General features: G+C 45.8%; 1 protein-coding gene across 1 annotated transcript in view; it reads left to right on the forward strand.

Annotated features, from left to right (window-relative positions):
- Window positions 1-26,741, forward strand: part of LOC137380847 (polycystin-2-like protein 1) — a 128,742-nt gene that overhangs the window by 49,075 nt on the left and 52,926 nt on the right. The window contains exon 4 of the mRNA XM_068053259.1: window positions 22,820-23,067. Coding sequence (XP_067909360.1) covers window positions 22,820-23,067 — 248 coding nt within the window. The remainder of the gene's footprint in view (window positions 1-22,819; window positions 23,068-26,741) is intronic.

Consider the following 26,741-nt stretch of genomic DNA (forward strand, 5'->3'; position numbering starts at 1 on the left):
TAAATTTTTAAAGAGATATCCTCCCAGAATTACATAAATAAAGTTCCAATCCCTTTCCCATTCCCCCAATAGCAATTACATTAACTATTTGCATTATCAAAAACACTTACTTTTAACATCTGACCTTTCCCCCCACAAACTGCACAAAGTTGAAAGGACACCCCTTCCCACCATCCCCTACATCCATAACGTTTATTTGACCCCGTCCCCCCCTACCCCACCGGCACTGATAAACTTACCTCCAACCCCCTCCCCACCAGTGTCGCGCCTCGTTTCCCCGGATGGGGAACGGAAGAGTGTTGGCTGCCACGCCAAAGATTGCGGCGGGCCCGCAAGATCGTCGCTGAGTATATTTAAATTAATTAATTTTATTGATTTAGGTATTAAAATTGTAGTCCTGTTTCCCAGCAGCGAGGGATGGGGCGGCTCTATCAGCGTTGAGGTCCATGGTGGGCCTCATCAGAGCCATCTTCAGGTCCCCATGCCACGGATCACAATGTTGAGGGCTGCTTAAATTCCAGCCCTTTGTGTCTGTCTTCACAGAAGAAGATACAGAAAGTCTCCCAGAAATACCAGGCAACCAAGGGACTTGTGAAAATCAGGAACTGAAAGAAATTAGTATTAATAAAGAAGTAGTACTTGAAAAGTTAACTGGATTGATCAACTGAAGATTGCTAAATCCCCTGGACCAGTTGAGCAACATCCTAGACTATTGAAGGAGGTGGTTATAAAGATAGTGGATGCATTGGTGGTTATCTTTCAAACGTCTATAGTTTCTGGAGTGGTTCCTGTAGCCTGGAATGTAGCAAAGGTAACCCCATTATTTAAGAAGGGAGGGAGAGGGAGAAAGGAGAACTACAGACCTGTTAGTTTGACATCAGTAGCAGAGAAAATGTTAGAATCTATTATAAAGGATGCGATAAATACTCACTGAGAAAATAATGGGGTAAAATTGGGCAGAGTCAACATGGATTTATGAAAGGAAAATCGTGTTTGACGAACCTGTTGGCGTTTTTTGAGGATGTTAGCATAGATAAAGAAGAACCAGTGAACGTGGTGGACTTGGATTTTCAGAAGGCTTTAGATAAGGTCCCACAGAGGAGGTTAGTAAACAAAATCAGAGCACATGGGATTGGGGGGAATATACTGCAATGGATTGAGAATTGATTAACAGACAGAAAACAGAGAGTAGGAATAAATGGGTCATTCTCAGGATGGCAGCCTGTTACTAGTGGGGTAACCGCAAAGATCAGTGCTGGGGCCACAGCTGTTCATATATCGATGATTTGGATGTGGGGACCAAATGTATTATTTCCAGATTTGCTGACGACACAAAACTAGGTGGGAATGTAAGTTGCAAGGATGATGCAAGGAGGCTTCAAGGGGACTTGGACAGGCTAAGTGAATGGACAAGAACGTGGCAGATGGAATATAATGTGAATAAGTGTGAAGTTGTCCACTTTGGTGGGAAAAGCAGAAAGACAGACTATTTCTTAAATGGTGAGAGGTTGGGAAGTGTTGATGTCCAAAGGGACTTGGGTGTCCTTGTTCATGAGTCATTAAAAGCTAGTATGCAGGTGCAGCAATCAATAAGGAAGACAAATGGTATGTTGGTCTTTATCACAAGGGTTTTTGAGTACAGGAGTAAAGAAGTCTTGCTGCAATTGTATAGAGCCTTGGTGAGACCTCACCTGGAGTATTGTGTGCAGTTTTGGTCTCATCATCTAAGGAAGGATATAGATGCCATAGAGGGAGTGCAGTGGAGGTTCACCAGACTAATCCCTGGGATGGCATGATTGTCTTATGAGGAGAGATTGAGGAAACTGGGCCTGTATTCTCTAGAGTTTCAAAGAATGAGAGGTGATCTCATTGAAACTTACAAAATTCTTACAGGATTTCTTACAGGACAGGGTAGATGTAGATAGGATGTTTCCCCTGGCTGGTGAGTCTAGAACCAGGGGGCATATTCTCAGAGTAAGGGGCAGGCCATTTAAGACTGAGATGAGGAGGCATTTCTTCACTCAGAGGGTGGTGAATCTTTGGAATTCTCTACCCCAGAGGGCTGTGGAGGCTCAGTCATTGAGCATGTTCAAGACAGAAATTGATAGATTTCTGGAGACTAATGACATCAAGGGATATGGAGATAGCGCGGGAAAGTGACATCAAGGTAGATGATCAGCCATGATCTAATTGAATGGTGGGGCAGGCTCAACGGGCTGAATGGCCTACTCCTGTTCCTATGTTCCTTGTAGGCAGCAAGTTCCAGGTCATTACCACCCTCTATGTAAAAAAGTGCCCCTGCATCTCTTGCCCAAAACTTTCTATCTGTGTCCCCTAGTCCTTGTACCATTTGTTAATGGGGAGTTTTTCCTTGTCTAACTTATCTAAGCCTGTTATAATCTTGTGCATCTCTATTAAATCTCCCTCAATCTCCTTTGTTCTAAGGAGAACAAACACAGTTTTTTCAACCTAACCTTGTAACTAAAATCCTCCATTCCTGGAACCATTCTGGTAAATCTCCTCTGCACCCTGACTCATCACTTCTTTGATCCAGGGAGGTCCTGTGTACTGCTGTCATTGATACTGAAGGAGTACTGCACTATCGGAGGTACCATCTTTCAGATGATACATTAAACCCGGGTCCTGTTTGCCTATCATGAAGAAGAACAGGGAATGTCTCCAGTAGTCTTGGCCAATGTCACTGAAATAGATTGGCCTAGAATTTGGTTTTGTAGTGCCCTTTTTTGCAGGCATTATGTAGCCTCCTAAGCCCCCAACATGGTGGGCAAGCACACTTCTGCTAGGAAGTGCATTGTTCGCTATCTTAGGTAGGGAGAAAAGAGAGGTGTCCTTTACCCATGGCTGAAGAAGACTTTAGGCCCTTTGCATATGCAAATCAGGCACGTAAAGTCTGCTTCAGGTCCCCACTGCACAACTGTTGTAGCTTCTTGCACTTAGGGAATGTCTGCAATAAAAAGGGTGCGTTATTTACCCGAACATAAAACTAGCAGGCATGAGAGCATCACAACCACTCCCAACCCCCACTTCCCCACAAATCAATCCTGTGATCCCTACCTCCAGGTTCCCCGACCTCCAAACTCCCTGTCCTCTGGGTCCAGCCAGGGGTTCTGATGAAGGGTCACTGACCTGAAACATTAACTCTGCTTCTCTCTCCACAGATGCTGCCAGACCTGCTGAGTATTTCGAGCATTTCTTGTTTTTATTTCAGATTTCCAGCATCTGCAGTATTTTGCTTTTATTATCCCTGTTCTCTGGCCCAGACTTCCAGGCTCCCCAGTATCTCTCCCCATGCCACTCCCAACCATCGATCATTCCCTGATATCCCCCACCAGTCACTGATCACTTACCTGTGGACTATTGCAGTGGCTAGCAGTGGCCCAAATATCCATCACCTATGTGGCCTCCTCCCTCAGCATGGGAATGAGGGCGGAAGCCCAAAGATCTGTAGAGCTCTTCAGACCTATCATTCTGGTGCAGGGTAAGCACCCTGTGTTGGGACAGTACCTAAAATGGGCATGCACAAATTCCTAGGTTATTATCTGGTCATTTATTTCATTGTTGTTTGTGAGACTTTGCTCTGTGCAAATTGGTTGCCACATTTCCCTACATTACCATAGTGACTACATGTTATTAAATGTATTTCATTGGCTTTAAAGTGCTTTGGGATGCCCTGAGGGAAATGAAAGGTGCTATATAAATGTAATTTCTTTTTAATGTTGTTCAGTACATTTGCTACTAGGCACATGTAACTAATTGGAAATTCAAACGTGTCTATTTGCTTTACTGATTAGTACATAACAATTGTGTAATTGACATGTCATTGAGCATACATCCCAATACACATATTTGCACAGTGTGTGAATGTGTTCTTGAAACTTTCTGCACATTTATTAATAAAACGGTGAGACAAATAGCATAGTGTGTGAGTGGTTTTTGATTGTTGTGAGACCTGTACTTCCATGGTCACTGAATGATGAGCGATATTTGTTAAGTAAACATGTACATTTGAAGTACATTTACCTGTATTGCGTGAGCCTATGTAAGGTGCTTTCAACTAAAACTACTGCATGTGCTTAAAACAATATCACTGCAGCCACAGCTGTGCCCAAGCAATTTCATTTAGAGAATCCTGAATTAGGTGTGTGGGGGTGGGCGGTGGAACCTGGAATTTCTGAGCTTTAAGTTATTAAGTAATACTAAAAATATGTTATCTGATATATGACATAACACATTAGCAGTGCTGGATGATATGAAAATTACTGAATACTGAATTCCTGGCAGCCTGAGTTTCTAAAACAGCAGAAGGAAATTTAAAGGGAACACTAAACTAATGCAATCAATTGCAGAATGATTGAATACAATACGTGAGCTGTCAGAATAAGGATAGTCCTGCCACAAAAATTATTCCATGACCAGTCCCAGTTATTCTCCTCCCCGCCCCACAGTTTGTTGGCAGCTTCAATGGCACCTTGGTGCCTATTGAGAAAGTGAGAGCAGAGTTAAGTTATGCTGTACTAAACACTCAGCTCTCGGTGGCAGTCATGTCCCAATAACAGATAATCATTCTCTTGGCAGAATGACACTGTGTTAAACTTAGCAGTAATAGCTTCTGCAATTTATACTTTGCTAAAGAAAATGAAAAGCTGCCATATTGAACACACAGGATAGTCCACTAATATGGCAAAGTGTCAGCCAACTGCAGGAACAAAATGATGAATTATCACACTAACAATAGAAGCCACCGAAGTTTAATTAGATGGGCAGATTTTCTAAATGCATGTTCCCAGAATGCAGCCTTGGCTGACAGGAGTACATGTCAGGAAATTGTGCAAGGCCCCAAAATGTCCCATCCAAAACAGATGGAAAATCATGATGCATGCAAGTGTCAACTGCTGAATTCTTCAAGTTATTCTTGTACTTTGACGAATTGTGCTGTTTACCAGTGGCAATTTCACATTGAACAGTTAGAAGTCTACGTACTAACCGAATGTTAAAGAATGAACTTGCATATATATAACATCTCATTACATATTTGGGACATCCAAAATTGCTTCTCAGTGCAAGAGTGACTCTTGAAGTGTAAGTGGGATCTTAGCAGCCCCGCAGAAGCAGCTTTGGAGGCGAGGGGCGGGGAAAATTCAGAGAGCTGCATGTCGGCTCAGCTCCATGACACCGTCCTAGCTCAGGCGGGTTTCCCAGTGCAGTTGCCGGCTGTCCAGAGCTGTGGGCCCTCTCATTGAGCCTCCTGCCTCGGGAACCCGCTGGATGGATGCCTCCTGTAAGATTGCGTCGCAGGGGGAGTGAGCAGGGTTGGGACCTCAGGGTCTCGACACCTGAGAACTTTTAAAGCTGAACCGGTTCCACCCATTATGCCAGCAAACTGAGCAGTCAGACTGTACACAGCAAGTTCCTGCAAAGAAGAATTGAATTGAATATACAACACCGTGGATGCTGAAGCGCTGAAATAAAAACAAAAAATGCGAGAAATACTAAGCATGCCAAACAACTGTTTCCTGTTCCCCGAGATTGGACTCCACCCCCTCCCCCTGCAGTTACTACCCCCAATGTCTTGCTGACCCGTGCCATCATTGTCTCACTCTCCAAACCACCCTGTACCCACCCCTCTCTTGAATTTTTATTTTTCTGAAGTTGTTGAATAAAACGCATTTCTGAAAAATAATGATCGTGAATTGTGGTTCTAACAAAAATGTTCCAATTATTGTCAAGGACAGTGGGTTAACTTGATGAAATTAACTACAGCCATTTTCCCTGCTTCCCAGGGCGTTTGAAAGCAGCAGATAGATCTTTTTGTTTCCCCCCTTTTTTTAAGAATACTGCATCCAGGTGAGTCAAGGCATCGCAAGTGTTTTCCCTTTCCTCACTGGGCTTGCTGTCTCTATAACACACCACCATAGCATAACCATGTTCCAACCCATGACTGAATCCAGATCTGGAGGAAGGTGTTGTCCTTTCTGTGCTGGGATTAATTTTCTTGAAGCACATAACTATTCTTACATGCCCATTTGTTATTTAGAAGTACTTCCTGCACCTGTATATATAATAACAAAGAGGTTCCTACTGCAAACATTAAAATGATGTGACCAGACAGCTTCTAATGTACAACACTGAAATTGGAGTAGCACTATAAGAGGCAGTGGTTAACCATTAACACGCAAAACCTGCCCCACCTGTACATCAATGTTCTTTATCAATCTCATAAAGTTCACACGGGGCACCTGAGGCATATTTTCACACATTGCTCCCTCTGCCAGACAGTGTTAGTCCATGGAACCCTATTCTTTGTATACACAGAATCATAGAATAGTTACAGCACAGAAGGAGACTGTTCAGCCCAATGTGTCCATACTGGCTCCCTGCAAGAGCCACTCAGCTATTCCCACTCCCCCGCCTTTTCCCCATAGCCTTGCAATTTTTTTTCTATCTTGATAATTATCCAATTCCCTTTTGAAGGCCATGACTGAACCTGCCTCCACCACACTCTCAGGCAGTCCATTCCAGATCCTAAACACTCACTGAACCTGCCTCCACCACACTCTCAGGCAGTCCATTCCAGATCCTAACCACTCACTGAACCTGCCTCCACCACACTCTCAGGCAGTCCATTCCAGATCCTAACCACTCACTGAACCTGCCTCCACCACACTCTCAGGCAGTCCATTCCAGATCCTAACCACTCACTGTGTAAACAAGTTTTTCCTCATGTTTCCTTTGGTTCTTTTGCCATTCACGTTAAATCAGTGACCTCTGGTTCTCGACCCTTCTGCCGATGGGAACAGTTTCTCTCTATCTACTCTGTCTCAACCCCTCGTGATTTTGAACACCTCAATCAAATCTCCTCTCAAACCTCTCTCCTATAAGGTGAACAACTCCAGCTCCTCCACTCCGCAGTACAGAAATCTAAATGCTGGGTTGGCTATTGCAGCGTGCTGGAACATGCTAGAAACTACGATAAACCTTAAGAAATTGCACCAAATGGAAAACAGGTTAACACCTCCATTAGTAAGAGGACAAATGGAACCTGAGCTTTGGATGTCTTTTGGTAATTCTTCGGTATTTTCATTAAAAAAAACAGCTCAATGCGTCTTTTGCATATCTGTCTGAGCTGCTGAAGGCCATCTCTGTTGGGCTCAGCTGCTGTTTCATCAGAAAACATCATGGTTCTGCACTTTTTCTTTGCCAGGAAGGCTTACCTTGGGCAGATGAAAGTCTTTCCCTTCTCTGGTGCCGGTTTCACTTGAGTTAGGTCATTTAGAGAAAAGAAACAACAAAGACCTTTTGGTCCAGTGATCAGCAATTCCTCAGTTCCCCCTTTTTGTTGGGGTCTTCTCAGACCTAACTAGTGGCCTGAATCTTAAACTGGTTAAACTGCTTCCTCCTGCTTGTTCTCATTTGCCCTATTTTCTCCCCTTCACTGAGGTAGCAGCATCATTGTGAGGAGCTAAAAACAGGAAAGGAAATAAACAGTTGATGTAAAAGGAATAAAGAAGTTAATTACCAGCAGAGAGAAAGCAAGAAAAAAAAACTGCAGCAGAAAAAAGAACAACCGTATTAAAGAAAGACAGAAAGAAGTTGGAAAGAAAAAGACTCATAGCAGAGAAACACTAAAGAGTTGCAGGACAGCAAAGTGGAGGAGGAGAAAGCAAAAATGTTGAAAAAAGGACAAATAAAAAGAGGGAGGGGAGGAGCCCAGCAGAAAGAAATTGGGAAAGTTGGATTTGTTCTCCTTAGAACAAAGGAGATTGAGGGGATATTTAATCGAAATGTACAAGATTTTAACAGGCTTAAGCAAGTTAGACAAGGAAAATCTGTGCCTGGTACAAGGACGAGGGGACACAGATTGGAAGTTTTGGGTAAAAGATGCAGGGGGAATGTGAGGAAGCACTTTTTTATACAGCGAGTGGTGATGCCCTGGAACTCGCTGCCCACAAGGATGGTGGAAGCGGAGATGATCAATGATTTCAAGAGGAAGTTGGATGGCCACCTGAGAGATATAGACTTGAAGGCTACGGGGATTGGGTCAGGGAGTGGGACTGACTGCATAGCTCCATGGAGAGCCAGCATGGACTCGATGGGCTGAATGGCCTCCTTCTGTGACATAAATTACTCTATGACTCTAATAAGAGGCAAAAGCAAATTCTGAAATGTCTCCTGACAATGCAGAGCATGTGCAGAGTGATCGCTGACACCATCAGTGTGTCCAAACGCATGCCAGCATGAATCCTTGCAGCAGACGTCACCACGTAATGAAGTCACACGTAATGTCTTCCACACGTTATGACACAACTAGGCACTGAGCGGGCGAGCAGCCAACTGGGGAGGGAGAAGTGTCGAGAGGGGGAGTGGTGAGGATGGGGGGAGTGAGCAGCAAGGCAGGGAAGCGGGAGGGGGAGAAACGAGCAGCAAGGGGAGGAAGCGGTGAGGTGGGTGAGTGGTGAGAGGAGAGCGAGTGGCGAGCGTCAAAGAGAAGTGGCGATCGTGGGAAGGAGTGGAGGAGAAAACGACAATTCAGGCGGCGATCGCAGGAGGGAAAAGGGTACTGTTGGGGAGATGGAGGCGGTGATGGCAGACATTGAGGAGGTTTGGGTTTAATTTGTTTTTTGTGTCAGATTGAGCAGTTCCATCTTTAATCCTGGCAGCTGCCTGAGATGTCGCAGACAGTGATGTTTCTGTCAACGAGGCTGCATTTGTACATGTGCCAGTATTGCACCACCTAGTGGTTGCGTTGTCAGCAAATGCAGCCAAGCAAAATACTGCAGATGCTGGACATCTGAAACAAAAACATAAAATGCTGGAAATACTCAGCAGGTTAGGCAGCATCTGTGGATTAAGAAACAGAGTTAACGTTTAAGACCTGAAACGTTATCTCTATTTTTCTCTCCACAGATACTGCCTGACCGGCTGAGTACTTGCAATATTTTCTGTTCTTGCTTTAAATAAGAGACAAGTTGTACAAAAATCATGCTGGTAAAATGTTAACAGGTCATTGAGGTTTCTGTTGGTTCTCTACTGCAGCTATCCAAATTCTCTAATACGCCCTGCTAAGTCGTCCTACACTTTCTGAAAATTAGCCAAAGTAACCAGGAAGCACAAAAAGAAATAAATTGAGGTTTGACCAATTCAAATTTGTTATTGTCTGCCTTGAATGAGCCTGATCTGTTGAAATATAATGCAGTGGTTACATTTGCTAAGGGTTTTTTTTTTGCAGTGGTTTAAATAAAGGCATGCAGCATTGCCGACAGTGCGCTGCAGATGCGCTCGGAGAGCATCTGCAGCGCACTGTCGGCAATGCTGCATGCCTTTATTTAAACCACTGCAAAAAAAAAAACCCTTAGCAAATGTAATCACCTCTAAGTCTGCCAAATGATGCTTCACCTCCCGAAGGACGTGGATGAGCTTTCCGGACGTCGATGGTGGGCACTGAGGAAATGGCTTATTACCTGCACCAGATTCCACCCCCCCTCCCCCCCCCTTTACCCCCCTTCCACCCCCCCCCCCCCACCTCCGTCCCCTTCCCTGCTCCACCCTCTCAGCTCACCCTCTCACAACCCCGTCCCAGCCCGCGCCCCCCTCGCACCATCTTCACCCCGCACCCCCTTCCCCTGCACCCCCCCCACCCCCTCCCTCTACCCCTCCCCCTTGCATCCCCTCCTCCCACCGGCACCATCCTACACCTGTGTAGGGGCCCCAACAACCCCACTGCCTTGTGGGCGTCTCGGGAGAGACCAAGGCTAAGGGAGTAAACCCTAACAGAAAATCCGGAGCGGAACCCCGTAGGCGGTCATGTGTCACCTTTGGCATGTTTCCGGCAGTTCCTGCAGCCATACTGGTGCCAAACGTCGTGTCCTGCACTCCTTTGGACCCCACCAGAAAGGCCGAGAGGGGGGTTTTGACGACTGGGCAACTCTCAACCTCCATAAATTTGCCCAGGCATGCGCCATGGAGAGGTCACTCCATAGTTGCCTCACAGCGACTAAAACAACACGGAAGGCAGCAGTTACGGGTTATAAGTCCAGATAAATTGGCGTAGAAACTGGGCGCCACGGGTTGCCTTTGTCGGTGGGAGAGGTCATTGCACCTCACTGGACAGCTACCGCCCGCCTCAAACCGGGCAGCCCCCGGTCAATAAGGTTCTGTCCCGCCACAGTCTGCCTGCTTCAATGGGTGCTTGGAGCTCAGGGTCATTGCCCGAAAGGTGGACTGATACACCGCACCAAACAACATGAAAAAAGGAAAGAAGGTACCAGCCCTTCGCTTTGCAAGCTGGAACGTCAGAACTATGTGTCCTGGCCTGTCGGAAGACCTTACACAAATCAACGATTCTCGGAAGACCGCCATCATTAACAACGAGCTCAGTAGATTCAATGTGGACATTGCAGCACTTCAGGAGACTCGCCTCCCCGCGAGCGGCTCTCTAGCAGAGCAAGACTACACCTTCTTCTGGCAGGGCAGGGATCCTGAAGAACCAAGACAGCATGGAGTGGGCTTCTCCATCAGAAACTCCTTGCTCAGCATGATAGAGCCTCCCTCAAATGGCTCGGAACGCATACTGTCCATCCGACTGCTCACCACCTCTGGTCCAGTACACCTACTCAGCATCTATGCTCCAACACTCTGCTCCGCACCTGAAGCTAAAGACCAGTTCTATGAACAACTCCATAACATCATTAGCAGCATCCCCAACACCGAACACCAAAGAAGTTGCATCATTCCAAGCAGAAGGGCCACCCGCGCATCAACACGAGCAGAATTTCTCACCCACAGCTGTTACCAAAATTTCTAAATTCACTTGTAACAGCCCTTCAAAACACTCCCACAGGGGATGCTGAGACCAAGTGGGCCCACATCAGAGACGCCATCTATGAGTCAGCTTTGACCACCTACGGCAAAAGTACGAAGAGAAATGCAGACTGGTTTCAATCTCATAATGAAGAGCTGGAACCTGTCATAGCCGCTAAGCGCATTGCACTTTTGAACTACAAGAAAGCCCCCAGCGATTTAACATCCGCAGCACTTAAAGCAGCCAGAAGTACTGCACAAAGAACAGCTAGGCGTTGCGCAAACGACTACTGGCAACACCTATGCAGTCATATTCAGCTGGCCTCAGACACCGGAAACATCAGAGGAATGTATGATGGCATGAAGAGAGCTCTTGGGCCAACCATCAAGAAGATCACCCCCCTCAAATCTAAATCGGGGGACATAATCACTGACCAACGCAAACAGATGGACCGCTGGGTTGAGCACTACCTAGAACTGTACTCCAGGGAGAATGATGTCACTGAGACTGCCCTAAATGCAGCCCAGCCTCTACCAGTCATGGATGAGCTGGACATACAGCCAACCAAATCGGAACTCAGTGATGCCATTGATTCCCTAGCCAGCGGAAAAGCCCCTGGGAAGGACAGCATTACCCCTGAAATAATCAAGAGTGCCAAGCCTGCTATACTCTCAGCACTACATGAACTGCTATGCCTGTGCTGGGACGAGGGAGCAGTACCCCAGGACATGCGCGATGCCAACATCATCACCCTCTATAAAAACAAAGGTGACCGCGGTGACTGCAACAACTACCGTGGAATCTCCCTGCTCAGCATAGTGGGGAAAGTCTTTGCTCGAGTCGCTCTGAACAGGCTCCAGAAGCTGGCCGAGCGCGTCTACCCTGAGGCACAGTGTGGCTTTCGTGCAGAGAGATCGACTATTGACATGCTGTTCTCCCTTCGTCAGATACAGGAGAAATGCCGTGAACAACAGATGCCCCTCTACATTGCTTTCATTGATCTCACCAAAGCCTTTGACCTCGTCAGCAGACGTGGTCTCTTCAGACTACTAGAAAAGATCGGATGTCCACCAAAGCTACTAAGTATCATCACCTCATTCCATGACAATATGAAAGGCACAATTCAACATGGTGGCTCCTCATCAGAGCCCTTTCCTATCCTGAGTGGTGTGAAACAGGGCTGTGTTCTCGCACCCACACTTTTTGGGATTTTCTTCTCCCTGCTGCTTTCACATGCGTTCAAATCCTCTGAAGAAGGAATTTTCCTCCACACAAGATCAGGGGGCAGGTTGTTCAACCTTGCCCGTCTAAGAGCGAAGTCCAAAGTACGGAAAGTCCTCATCAGAGAACTCCTCTTTGCTGACGATGCTGCTTTAACATCTCACACTGAAGAATGCCTGCAGAGTCTCATCGACAGGTTTGCGTCTGCCTGCAATGAATTTGGCCTAACCATCAGCCTCAAGAAAACGAACATCATGGGGCAGGATGTCAGAAATGCTCCATCCATCAATATTGGCGACCACGCTCTGGAAGTGGTTCAAGAGTTCACCTACCTAGGCTCAACTATCACCAGTAACCTGTCTCTAGATGCAGAAATCAACAAGCGCATGGGTAAGGCTTCCACTGCTATGTCCAGACTGGCCAAGAGAGTGTGGGAAAATGGCGCACTGACACGGAACACAAAAGTCCGAGTGTATCAGGCCTGTGTCCTCAGTACCTTGCTCTACGGCAGCGAGGCCTGGACAACGTATGCCAGCCAAGAGCGACGTCTCAATTCATTCCATCTTCGCTGCCTTCGGAGAATACTTGGCATCAGGTGGCAGGACTATATCTCCAACACAGAAGTCCTTGAAGCGGCCAACACCCCCAGCTTATACACACTACTGAGTCAGCGGCGCTTGAGATGGCTTGGCCATGTGAGCCGCATGGAAGATGGCAGGATCCCCAAAGACACATTGTACAGCGAGCTCGCCACTGGTATCAGACCCACCGGCCGTCCATGTCTCCGTTATAAAGACGTCTGCAAACGCGACATGAAATCGTGTGACATTGATCACAAGTCGTGGGAGTCAGTTGCCAGCATTCGCCAGAGCTGGCGGGCAGCCATAAAGACAGGGCTAAATTGTGGCGAGTCGAAGAGACTTAGTAGTTGGCAGGAAAAAAGACAGAGGTGCAAGGGGAGAGCCAACTGTGCAACAGCCCCAACAAACAAATTTCTCTGCAGCACCTGTGGAAGAGCCTGTCACTCCAGAATTGGCCTTTATAGCCACTCCAGGCGCTGCTTCACAAACCACTGACCACCTCCAGGCGCGTATCCATTGTCTCTCGAGATAAGGAGGCCCAAAAGAAAAATGCAGTGGGATCTGATAAGGAGCTTTATGATATAGAAAGTCAATTAGAGAGGACCAATCTCCATTTAATAGGTCTGCCGAAGGGTCTTGAGCAGATATTCTGGATTTTGAAAAATCTCAATAACTGGAAGTTGGCTTGTTGTCCAACTCCCACAGGAGGGACCATATGTGCTTATCTTCTTGAGGCAGTGAGGAAGAAAGGTGACTTAGGGCTAGGAGACAATCATTCGAAGACATGTCTTCCCTGACATGTCATGCAACCTGCAGAAGGCCAGTCTCACTATAGATTCCAGGTTAGAGGGCTATTCAATATGGCTTCTTTTTTCCTGTCTATCTGAATTCAATCGAGGTGCTCCCATCTGTGGCACTGGAATTTAGAATAATTGTAGAGGAGTTCTCCAATTTATTTGAAAAAGCAGGACATCAATGCTAGGCATTGTGGATAAATGACACATCAGACTATAGTCTGTTATTTTAAAGATTAAATCTTGGGAGATTATGGTGTGAAAATTCAAAGTGAGCTTTGACTAAGGGTTAATGAATGTGAAATAAGAAACTTGGACACCTGATGCATTATTTGCTGGGAGGTCTTGAACAGCTATTCTATTAAATTGTTTATTCAATTATTCAGTATCAGTTTGACTTAGTTGATAACACTCTCTTCTGACTTACAAGTTACAGATGATGTAAGGATGCACCTCTTACTTTTCCCCCCTCATCTCACCACAACCTTACTTTTATTCCTTTTTTCCTTTTGGACACCCAATAAGTCCAATCTGGTCAGACAGTGGAAGAACAGAAAGAAGACAGTGATAATAAAGACACCCCATCACTCAATTTCATACTTGCAGCCACCAGCTCAGATGACACAATGAGTACTTTAGAGGCTAGCTTAGAGGTGGGATCTGTGCATGGTGAGGCACTGGGCACAAGTAGCCTGCAGCCAGGGCAAGGGTAGCACAGGTGCCAGCTTGCTGGATTGCGGGGTCACATATGAGTTCTCCTGCAGAAGACTCAGATGAGCTCTTCGATGGGACAGCCTACACAAGAAAGCTGATGAGTATGCACAATGAAATGCTTGGTGCATTGGGAAGCCTGTTAGAAAGTCTGCAGTCAATGTCGAGGAGCATGGAGAAGTCCAACACCAACTTGTCACTGGGTTTTGCCCATCACCTGCAGCAGAGAAGTGGTGGCCAACTCTGCTTGCAAACTTGTGGACCCAACCCTGATGCAACATCTGATGGCCAATGTTGCAGCTTCCATTGCAGTGTAAACAGCAATCACTTCTGAGTGCTGCAGCTGAAACTCAGATTGCTAGCATGGAAGGTCAGCTTGCTGCCATGCAAGCGCAGACTGCTGGTTGTGGACTACAGTGTGCAAGGGGCTTCCAGGGTGTCTCAGAAGTCCAGCAACCTGTCCTCCAATAGATTACTAGGATTGCTGAGGTCCTGCCCCAGGGAGTGGCAATGACTCCATTGAGGACAAACCTGCTGTCCTCTCTCAGGAAGGTAGCATTCATACTTTGACCACTGGCACTCCGCCAGTGGCCTTGCTGTTGCCAGCCAGTGTGCCCAGACTGCTGCCACTCATGCTGAGGTGGTGCAGTCCGAAGCAGGGCCTTCTAGACCCAGAGCTGCTCAAGGTCATCCTCTAATACCATCTGCAGTCTCCCCCCACTGAAAGTCAGCAGACCTCCCCATGGCATGCTGCAGCCACTGGAGTCGCACTGCATAGGAGCATTAGACCAGGTAAAAGTACATGAAAATAAAGGTATACAGATGCACCAAGAAAATGCACAAGGTGATTAATTGACTTTTATATGCAATATGACATGTTTTCATTTATACATTTGGTTTGGAATGTTTATTTTGTGGTGCTTTTATTTTTACATTGTGGCCAAGCGGCAGAGGGAAGGGAAAGTGTGGGACCATTGCTTAATGGGGAATTGGGGTTGCAGTTCATGGTATTGCATGGTATTGTATTTGGATGAGTTCTTCATGGAGAGCTGGTCAGATATGGAATATCCAGGATGACTCCTCTCTTCCTCCTCATGCTCCTCCTCCTCATCTGCTTGCCGTATAGTTGGTGGCAATAGCTGTCCCCACATGATGTTGAGGTTGTCCAGCATGCAGCAGACCACCATGAATCTTGACACCCATGCTGCTAAATACAGCAGGGTGCCTCCAGAGATGTCCAGGTAATGGAAGCACTGTTTTAGCATGCCAATGCTCTGCTCTATCATGTTTTGTGTGGCAGCGTGGTTCTCATTGTATGCATGTTGTTCACACACATACACGGTGGGTTGCAGACCGGAGTTATGAGCTATGCCGCCAGTAAGTAGCCCTTAATGCCTATTAGCCACCCTTTGGTTTGCCATGGTGGCTCAAATGCAGATGGCACAGCAGACTGCTGCAGAGTGAAGGCATCATGACTGCTGTCAGGATGCCAGGTATTGACCTGCATGATTCTCTTTCTATGGACACACACCAGCTGGATGTTGAGAGAGTGGAATCACTTTTGGGTCTGGTAAAAGGCAGAGTTGACATGTGATGCCTGCAAAGTGATGTGGGGAAGCCTGTATTCCTAGCGAAGCCACATGTTTGCTCCATCTGCTTCTCCTTGGCAAGAGAGAATGAAATGTAGTTATCTCTCAATGAATAGAGAGCCTCAGTGACCTCCCTTCACGCAACAATGGATGGGAAACTGCGAAATGTTGCAAATATCTCCAGTTCCAGCCTGGAAGGAGCCAGACACATAAAAGTTCATCACCTTCACAGCCACTGGCAATGCCATCCTTGCTCTGCTCTGAGTTGCGTTTGCGGCTGCATCAGGTGGCAGATCCCCAATGGCTCTCATAGTGCTCAAACAGCAGGTGCTACTGAGCCCAGTTTCTCGTCCCGCATATTTCGTATGAAGAAGTTTAAAGCTTTTATTTTAATTTCTATGGAAACTGCAATCATTAAAAATGACCCATTGTCACATTGAAATTCCACCATTTGGATATCAGCCAGCATAAGTGAGACATTTGTTTGGTGAATACAAGAGCGGAAATGAACTTGAACTTGATGTTACCAAGTGGTCAGATAGAAATTCTGATCCATTTAATGTCTGGAATGAAATGAAAATCTTCTGCAAAGCAAAGTCATTTTATAACTTGTGAATGAGAAGTGTTGCCTTAGCAAATGTAAGCTTCAACTGTATTTTAGGTGAAATCTTTAATTAAGAAACCTAAATTGACTCATTGGCCGGGATTTTACGTTGGGTGAACGGGACCTGGTCACCGACTGAAAAGTCAGTGGCGAACCCGCTTCCGCCTCGCCAGGGAATCCGTTCCATATTTTACGGGTCCCCAGGCTATAATTGTTCTGAGGTGAGACTTCCACACCTTTGAGGGATGAAATCCCTCCTCATTGAGCTGCCGGCCAATCAGCGGGCCAGCAACTCTTAGTCCCAACAGCACCACCGGGAGCAGTTGCCACTGCTGGGACTGCAGCCCAGCCGACCGCAGAGGAAGACATGGAGCCGGGAGATAGGGTAAGTTTTGGTTGCCTTGCCAGGGGTAATCAGTCGAGCCCCAGCGAGGCAAGGGTGGTTGGATGGGGGGAAGGGGGGCGTGTTGGGTGCGGTTGGGGTAGCGGGGGCCCTCCATCGGGCACCCTGTGCCAGATGAGCAGGGCCCCCCCCACCACCACCACCCCAGGACGATCAGCAGTTGCCTAGTTTTCCCAGGCGGCTTTTCCCGGCTCCAGGACGTCCGCTTGCCACATGTAAAATCCACGTAGAGGCAGGCGAAGGCCCTTAAGTGGCCTCTCGCTCCATTTTACGCCACTCCCCCACCACCATCCCACTCGTTGTGGGGGGGGGGGGCATAAAATTCCGGCCATAATTTTAATTTACGGCAATTTGGTAAACTGTTTATCAGAAACGAATAGACACAACAGGAAGCTGTCCTGACAAAACTACAGAATATCAAAGCACAAGATTCTAAGGATGTAAAAAGAGCTGAGAAATAGCAAGGGATCAGTCATATTACTGCGAATATATTATAGACTGCTCAACAGTGGAAAGGAAGTGCAGGAGGAAATTGGATGAGAGAGAATTAGACAGGTGTGTATTAATAATTGTTGTCATTTTAGGAGAATGCAATAATCTAAAAATAGACTGGAATGGGGAAAATATTTTTTTTTTTAGAATTAGAACATTACAGCGCAGTACAGGCCCTTCGGCCCTCGATGTTGCGCCGACCTGTGAAACCATCTGACCTACACTATTCCATTTTCATCCATATATCTATCCAATGACCACTTAAATGCCCTTAAAGTTGGCGAGTCTACTACTGTTGCAGGCAGGGCGTTCCACGCCCCTACTACTGTCTGAGTAAAGAAGCTACCTCTAACATCCGTCCTATATCTATCACCCCTCAACTTAAAGCTATGTCCCCTCGTGTTTGTCATCACCATCCGAGGAAAAAGACTCTCACTATCCACCCTATCTAACCCTCTGATTATCTTATATGTCTCTATTAAGTCACCTCTCCACCTCCTTCTCTCCAACGAAAACAACCTCAAGTCCCTCAGCCTTTCCTCGTAAGACCTTCCCTCCATACCAGGCAACATCCTAGTAAATCTCCTCTACACCCTTTCCAAAGCTTCCACATCCTTCGCGGTGACGAAGAGGATTTTTTTTGTAGTGTATTCAGGATTGTTATTTCCTTCGATACATTGCTACTACAATCAGGAAGGAAGTGCTACTTGATCTGGTTCGAGGTAATGAAGCAGAATTAGTAGATAGAGGAAAACCTGGAAAATAGTGATCATGACATCATCAGGTTCTGTGTAGTATGGAGCCCAAGAGTACACAGAACTCTAACTGTGGTCTTATTAAGGTTTTATATAGGTTCATCACTGCATGTTCACTTTTATATTCTAATAACATCTATCATCATGTTAACCTTTTTTGTGGCCTTATCCACTTGAGTTGGTACTTTTAATGTTGGGAAGTTGAGCTACCAAATCCCTCTGATGTTCCACACCATCCAGTTTTTTGCATTCTGTAGATAATGTGCCATTTCACATTTGTTGACATTGAATTCCATCTGCCACTTTTTGTCCATCTCAAGATCTTTCCTGCATGATAACAGTGACTACACTTCAAAAATACGTCATTGGCCGTAAAGCGCTTTGAGATGTCCGATGGTCGTGAAAAGCGCTATATAAATGCTAGTCTTTTTCTTTCTTTATCAATATCCCTTTGCAGTTTCCTTTGGCCTTCAGAATTATTTGCTATGCTTCATTTTAATATCATCTGAAACTTTGGACACCACTCCCTCTTTCCCAAGATCTAAACCATTGATGTATACAGTGCACAGAAATAGTTCCAGAACAGAATCTACCTATTTCCAAACACTGAGAAACTGCCCAAAACTCCTACTCTGCCTCTCTTCTACTTAGTTTTTAATCTGATTTGCTACACTTCCCCAAATTCCATTCCCCTCGATGTTCACCAGTAGTCTCTTGGATAATACCTTGTTAAAGGCTTTCTGAAAGCCCATGCACTCGACATTAACTGCATTTTCCCCCATTCATCTTATCTGTTGTCTGCTCAAAGAATTCTATCAGGTTTCTTAAACATGGTGGTTCCTTACAGCTTAATGTGCAATCTTTTGGCACCCCATTATAGGAAGGATATAAAAGCAGTGGAAAAATTGCAGTGTATATTTACTGGGATGTTACCAGGATTGAAGAGTTACAATTATGTAGGGAGATCTGAGAAGTTAGAGTCGTTTTTAGTAGAACTGAAAAGATAGAGGGATGACCTGATAAAGGTCCTCAGGATAAAGGGTAAATAGAGATATTTAAATTGGCTGACCTTCTCCTCCCACCCCAACACCAACCCCATGAATTTTGGAAGGATCACGGGCAGGCACCTCCTGCTACTTACACCAGGATTACACAGTCGCAGATATTTGGCCCTGAGATAGTAGTCGATAAAAAGGAATATAAAGGCTATGAGGAGTGTGGGATTAGCCTAGTCACGAGGAGAAAACCACTAGCATAGACTTGGTCTGCTTCTGTAGTGTAACAGTCTATGAGATGGAAATTTGTCTCGCCCTATGGCTCAAAAGGGACATTATTGGATCAGCTGCCCACTATGCGCAGTGCCAGATATTTACTCCCAGTTGACTGCAGTGTAAGTGAATATCAGGGACTGCATATAATGGGCAGCTGATCTGATACTGCCCATTTTGCGCCAGAGGGAATTACAAATTTCTACCCCATGATTCTAGAACTAGAAACTAAGGGTGTTCTAAAACTGCAATTATTAATTTTGTGAGTATAATCAAGACAATTACAGAGCCAAGGTTCAGCAAAGAAATTTGCCTTAACATCAGACAAGTGGACCAAAGCAAAATATTTCAGGGTAGATTTTTGAATTTTGACTTCTGGTGCAGAGTTTCAGCCAGGATTTAGCAATTGGTGCATGTCAAGGATTTAAGCGTAGAGATCAACTGGCCTGCTGGGAGGTCCGTTGATATCTGCTCGAATTCCCAATATATTCTCCCAGCAGGCAAACCGTTGCATTAGCTCATTCCATCACACTCTTGACTTGAGCTGTGCAGATGGTGAAGGGTCAGTAGGTGAGCCCTTATCACAGAGCCTATGCCTTCATCTTGTAGCCACAGTTGTTTGTTATTCATTCTTGGGATGTGGGCATCGCTGGCTAGGACAGCATTTATTGCCCATCCTTAATTGCTCTTGAGAAGGTGGTGATGAGCTGCCTTCATGAACCGCTGAAGTCCATGGGGTGTAGGTACACCCACAGTGCTGTTCGGAAGGAGTTCCAGGATTTTGACCCAACAACAGTGAAGGAACAGTGATATAGTTCCAAGTCAGGACAGTGTTGGCATGGCTGCCCTAAATTAAACATGTGCTTAATCGTGAACCCCAAGATATTGATGATGGCATAGTTAGCAATGGTGGTGCTGTTGGAGGTCGTGTGGAGATGGCTGGACTGTGTTGTTTGTGTTGGGCATTACTTAGCACTTAGTGTGCATATACCTGCCACATGCCCACCCAGTCCTGGATGTTATCCAGGTCATGCTTTAGGCCAGCATAGGCTCCTTCTTTATAGGGGCAGTTATGAATGGAGCTGAACATTAGAATTTTCAGCAAATAGAAGGTCATTGATGAAGCAACTGAAGATGGTTGGGCCAAGGACACTTCCCTGGGGAACTACTGCAGTCCTTTTGGAACCAGGTCACAAAGGGCGAACTGCACAGCCAAACACATTGGCACTACATTGGCAAGCAACGTGCACATTAACTGACTCATTGAACGATATGCAGCACTGAAGACTGACAGGGATCAGATTATATGCTTAACACCCTGATCAAACATATATTAGATTGGTAAGGATGAGATACACACTTTAGTTCTTTACTGGAGGGTGGATGAACTGGTTGAGATAGACATATGGGAGGGTGACGGTTGGGAGAAGGAGCAGCTTAAAAGAAGTGTTGTTCATTCAGTTGCTGGTGTACAGCTCTGGTTGATGTTCAGAGGGATACTCCTTGTCTCCTAGCAACCAACTTCTGACATGTTGCTCCTTGTTAAAGAGAAGAGGAATTTTGGACTGCCGCAGGATGTAGGGCTTGGGAGAGCTTCCTGAAACGCAGGCATGCACCTGCAGAAACCCCTGCCAGTAATGTGATACTAGCTGCAAATCAAGAGAGTGAAACCCTCTACAATTTATGCAGATGCCAGGCTCATTGGCAGGAGCCCTAATGGGCCCCTATGTGTGCAGTCCATGCTGCCCTGTAATTGTGGGAATCCTGAAATGGCTTCAAAACCCACCGTCCTTTCCTGCTGGCTCTAGTGATCCATGGAGAACGAGGTGAATTCATTAGCCCTTATATTGTATGTATCTACAATTCATAGAGTCATAGAGTTATCCAGCACAGAAACAGGCCCTTCAGCCCACCATGTCCTCACCGGCCATCAAGCCTATCTATTCTAATCCCATTTTCCAGCACTTGGCCCATAGTCTTGTCTGCTATGGCGTTTCAAGTGTTCATCTAAATACTTCTTAAATATGATGAGGGTTCCTGCCTCTACCACCCCTTCAGACAGTGTATTCCAGATTTCAACCACACTCTGGGTGAAAAATTTTTTCCTCAAATCCCCTAAAATCTCCTGCGCCTTACCTTAAATCTATGCCCCCTGGTTATTGACACCACCGCTAAGGGAAAAAGTTTCTTCCCATCTACCCTATCTATGCCCCTCACTTTTGTATACCTCAATCAGGTCCCCCTTCAGCCTTCTCTGCTCTAAGGAAAACAACCCTAGCCTATCCAGTCTCTCTTCATAGCTGAAATGCTCCAGCCCAGGCAACATCCTGGTGAATTTCCTCTGCACCTCCTCCATTGCAATCACATCCCTCCTATAGTGTGATGCACAGAACTGTACACAGTACTCCAGCTGTGGCCGAACTAGCATTTTACACAGCTCCATCATAACCTCCCTGCTCTTATATTCTATGCCTCGACTATTAAAGGCAAGTATCCCATATGCCTTCCTAACCACCTTATCTACCTGCCTTTAGTGATCTATGGACAAGTACACCAAGGTCCCTCTGACCCTCTGTACTTCCTAGGATCCTACCATCCATTGCAGCCTGAAATAACTCTGATGTGTTGCAGTTAGTGTAATGGACTGCAGCTCCTGTTGGGACAATCTGCAGAGTTCTGCTATGGCCTTCCACAAGAAACATTATCTCCAACTCACTGATGTTCAGGTAGCTCAGTCTGGGCCTGTAGACCTTATGAGCAGAGTAAGGGCACCTTGCAACAGCTCTCCTTCTTCCTGGACTCCTTGTTGGGCCAAAGGCTGCATCCCAAGGGTCCCTTAGCTCCTGCTGCAGCTTCTGTTCCTCTGCTTCTTGCAGCCAGTGAATGGTGGCAAATATCACTCCCATCCTTCAATGAAGCAAGCTCCTCTCTGTGCTAATAGAATGGTTGAAATGTAAGAAAATACAAAAAGAAACAGAATTGCAGCAAAAAAAGAACATTCTCAGCAAAGCTCCTCCAAATCTCCAGACAAATACGAATGGTCTGAGTACTTGTAGGTAAGTGCCCCTGGAATTGGCCATTTCTGGCCTGTATGGCCCTATACTCCTGGGTGGGTCCAGCACTGAGCATTCAGCATGCTAAAGTTAATGAAAATGGCATCAGGGTCCTATCAATGTCATTGGACCCTGATCTACATACTTCATTCAGGCTTCTTCTATTTCAGGCAGGAAGTCTGGCTGCCTATGTCTAGGCCCTGATCAAGATGTCAAGGGGCAGAACAGCAGCAGGAAGTTCTGCACCCCCATTTTCTCATACTATCATTCTATTTTCACCTAAAAATGGGAAAGAAAATCACCCTATATGTCTTGGTTTCTATTTTGTCTCCTACATGACATTATGAATTACTCTAAGTTATAACACAAAAACTCAGCTAAGAACATTAAAGTATTAATCTGTGTTACTATTATACAGTTCTAATTTTGTAATATAAATAAGGTTGTGAAATATCAAAATTTTGTGATGCTCATTTTTGTACTTTGCAACAGCTTGGTTAATATAACAAATGTTATATTTTACATTCAGTATGCACAGGGCCCATTGCTGAATGGACTGTATTGGACCAAGTGGTACAACGGTGATTCATTTTCACATGGTCCGTATTCATTTATTTACTATGAAAATATGCTTCTGGGCGTTCCCCGCATCCGACAGACCAAAGTAATGAATAATTCCTGTGTGGTTCACAAGGACTTTCGAAAAGACATCAGTGGATGTTACAATATCTATACAGCAGACAATGAAAAGAAATCCCCAATCAACAATGGAACTGCGTGAGTGTGGTCTTTTTAATTTAAGGGTTGCAGGCATCATCTTGATTAATAGCTATACTATAGATTGTTATATTTTCTCCCCTCCCCTCATGACGATATTTACTCCTTGCTAGGGTACACAAGCATTTGTCACCCTCTAGTGTTAAATGGTCATTACTCATGTTTTAGCCTTATCCTGTGCAGGCAGGATATTTAACTACAGGACTGCATCATAGTGGAAAGCCTGATGTTTCTCCACCCAAAGTATATGCACATAAAAATGCAGCAAGGGCTGTTGGATTTTGATCAAAGCTGGAACTCTAGCTGATTATTCCCTCCCTTACATGGGGCACTAAGATTAATCGAAATGCTTGTACTATCACTCCAGTTAAGTGAGTACAGTTCAGGGCTCGAACCTACGATCTTCCCAGTCTGTACGCGTCAACATTCAATATACTTGCTAAGTCATGAGAAGAGCACATATTCCCATTTTAAGGATGCGCTCCAATAAATGAACATTACATCACTTCCTTAATGTGGTGGAGGTGTGGGGGATGGGGGGCGGGGGGTGGGGGGGTGGAGGCGGTGGTGGTGTTGGCTGTGGAGAAATGGGTTTATTGTGAGACTTGTAGTGTAGAGCCTCACTTGAACACCGATAGGGCTAATTCCGTGACCTGCACTCCCATCTAAGAAGTCCCCACACCAGGAGCCTCACCTCACAAAATTATCCCTGCAGGTTATCAGTGAAGTTAAAACACGAAACAGTCTAAGTCAGCCATGGTGCTAAAAATAACCTATACCTAAATCTATTAATGTCTCACAAATTTGCTGATAAAGAAGACATGCTATATCAAATTTATCTTGATAAATGAATTGAGTCAGCAAGCATCGAAAACTGTTGACAAAGCAGACTGCATTTGGTTTGTCAAGGTTCAATTTTAGATTTAAAATAAAATAAAATAAATCATATAATTGTTAGCACCAGGCCTTTAATATGAGCAAATTATCAGTAAATTATGGAGAAGCCAGATAGGTCTCCCTGACTACAGTTGATTTTCATTTTGTCCACAGTTAGAATTTTGTTTTCGTGAGCATTGCTCCAAGTCTGGCCTTCTGTGCATCGTCAATTTCCTTTGCTCACCATGATGACCATGCCTTTAGCTGTCCAGACCTGAAGCTCTAGAATGCCCTCCCTAAGCCTCTCTTCCTCTCCCTCCTCCTTTAAGAAGCTTGTTAAAGCATATCTCTTTGACAAGCTTTTGGTCACCTGTCCTCATGTCTCCTTCTTTGGTTCAGTGTCAATTTTTATCTGATCAAGCTCCTATGAAATGCCTAGGGACATTTTACGACTTTAAAGGAGCTATGTAAATGAGAGATGTTTGATAAAGTCCTCCACGGGAGGTCAGTTAGCAGAATTAAAGCATGTGGAATAGGAGGTAATATACTGACATGAATTACGGATTGGTTAACAGGCAGAAAACAGAGAGTAGGAATAAACGGGTCATTCTCGCGTTGGCAGGCTGTAACTAGTGGGGAACCGCAGGGATCAGTGCTTGGGCCCCAGCTGTTCACAATATATATCAATGATTTGGATGTGGGGACCAAATATAATATTTCCAAGTTTGTAGGTGACACAAAGCTAAGTGGGAATGTGTGTTGTGAGGAAGATGCAAAGCAGCTTCAAGGGGATTTGTGCAGACTTAGTGAGTGGGCAAGAATATGGCAGATGGAATATAATGTGGAAAAATGTGAGGTTATCTACTTTAGCAGGAGGAACAGATGTGCAGAGTATTTCTTAAATGGTAAGAGATTAGAAAGTGTAGATGCACAAAGGGACCTGGGTGTCCTTGTCAATAAGTCACTGAAAGCTAACATGCAGGTGCAGCAAGCAATTAGGAAGGCTAATGGTATGTTAGCATTTATTGCAAGAGGATTTGAGTACAGGAGTAGTGAAGTCTTGCTTTAATTGTATAGAACCTTGGTCAGACCACACCTGGAGTACTGTGTGCAGTTTTGGTCCCCTTACCTTCGGAAGGATATTATTGCCATAGAGGGAGTGCAACGAAAGTTCACCTGACTTGTTCCCAGGATGGCGGGACTGTCCTATGAAGAGAGATTTGGGAAACTGGACCTGTATTCTCTAGAGTTGCAAAGAATGAGAGATGATCTCATTGAAACCTACAAAATACTTAAAGAGATAGACAGGGTAGATGCAGGTAAGATGTTTCCTTCCCTGGTTGAGGAGTCTAGAACCAGGGGACACAATTTCAAAATAAGGGGGAAGCCACCTCGGACAGAGATGAGGAGAAATTTCTTTACTCAGAGGGTTGTGAATCTTTGGAATTCTCTACTCCAGAGGGCTGTGGAAGCTCAGTCATTGAGTATGTTTACAGCAGAGATTGACAGATTTCTAAATACCAATGATAAAAAGGGATGTGAGGATAGTGTGGGAAAAAGGCATTGAAGTGGATGATCAGCCATGATGGTATTGAATGGCGGAGCAGGCTCGATGGGCTGAATGGCCTACTCCTGTTCCTAGGTTCCTATGTTCCTATCTTGTTGATTTTTTAATCTATTTATTGATTTCGAAATTCTTGGGGCAGGAATTTTTCCTCAGGCTTCTGAATTCCGCCATCATGCTCAAATAGGGGTCAGATGACCGCAATGTGTGGGAAACAGTCACCCAGGCTGAATTTTAGCAGCCCCTGCAAGACAGGTTCAGAGGGGCCCATAGAATTTCGATGCGAGGCGAGGGCGGAGGGATTATTACTGGCCACTTAAGGGCCTCTTCCTGTCGCTGCTGGGATTTAATCAGTGGCGGGTTGTCTCCGCCATGTGGGGAGGTCACCTGGTAAAACGAGATGACCTCCCTGCAAGCTTGTGGAGGGGGACCCTCCTCCATGGACAATCTGTGGCCCACGAAGGGCCCCCACCAGGAAAAACCCCACATATGGTAATCTCCCTCCCACTGCATTAAATGGCCACCCTCCCTCACCAGGGCTTGGCAGTCTGACCCCGGCAACCCAGCCTCTCTTATTTATTGTCCCTGTCTCCAGCGCTGGGCCTGGGTACAAGGCCTCTTACAGTACCAGCAGTGGCCACTGCTCCAAGTGGTGCTGCTGATACTGCTAAGCTGACGGCCCTGTAATTGGCCGGCAGCTCTTGGAGGCGGGATCCCCATTTTTAAAGGGCCGGGGATCCAGGTGGCAGGCATTTAAGTGCCTGAAGGCCATGAGAACATGCGGGGTGGACTGTGAAAGACTGAGGCAGGGCTCCCCCCGCCTTTTTCGGCCCAGTGCTAGGAGCAGGGATAGCACAATAAAATTCAGCCCTCATTGTGATTTTCCCCAGAGCAACCAATTAATGGTCAGGGGCAGGGGCAGGGGGAGTTGCTCAAGTAAGAATAGCAGGTGGGCTCTCGAAGCTGGAGGGCCAATCAGAGGCCTACCAGCTTGATGGCAGCAGCACGATGGCCTGGCAGGTAAGTGAGACAGAGGGTGCTTCAAAATGGAAGCGCCTTTCTCCAACTTTTTCAAAGCTTTAATAAAAAATGGCATTTGCAGCCAGGCCGCCATTGTGGAGTGGGGGGGAGGATTGGGGGGAGTTAAGGAGGGCCCTCCACAGGGTGGCCTCTAGCTGCTGCTGCACCCATGCAGAAAGGGAGGGCCTCAAAACCTGCCTGGAGTGCTGGCCGC

This window comes from Heterodontus francisci, chromosome 20 (assembly GCF_036365525.1).
Source record: "Heterodontus francisci isolate sHetFra1 chromosome 20, sHetFra1.hap1, whole genome shotgun sequence".
NCBI classification, from domain to species: domain Eukaryota; kingdom Metazoa; phylum Chordata; class Chondrichthyes; order Heterodontiformes; family Heterodontidae; genus Heterodontus; species Heterodontus francisci.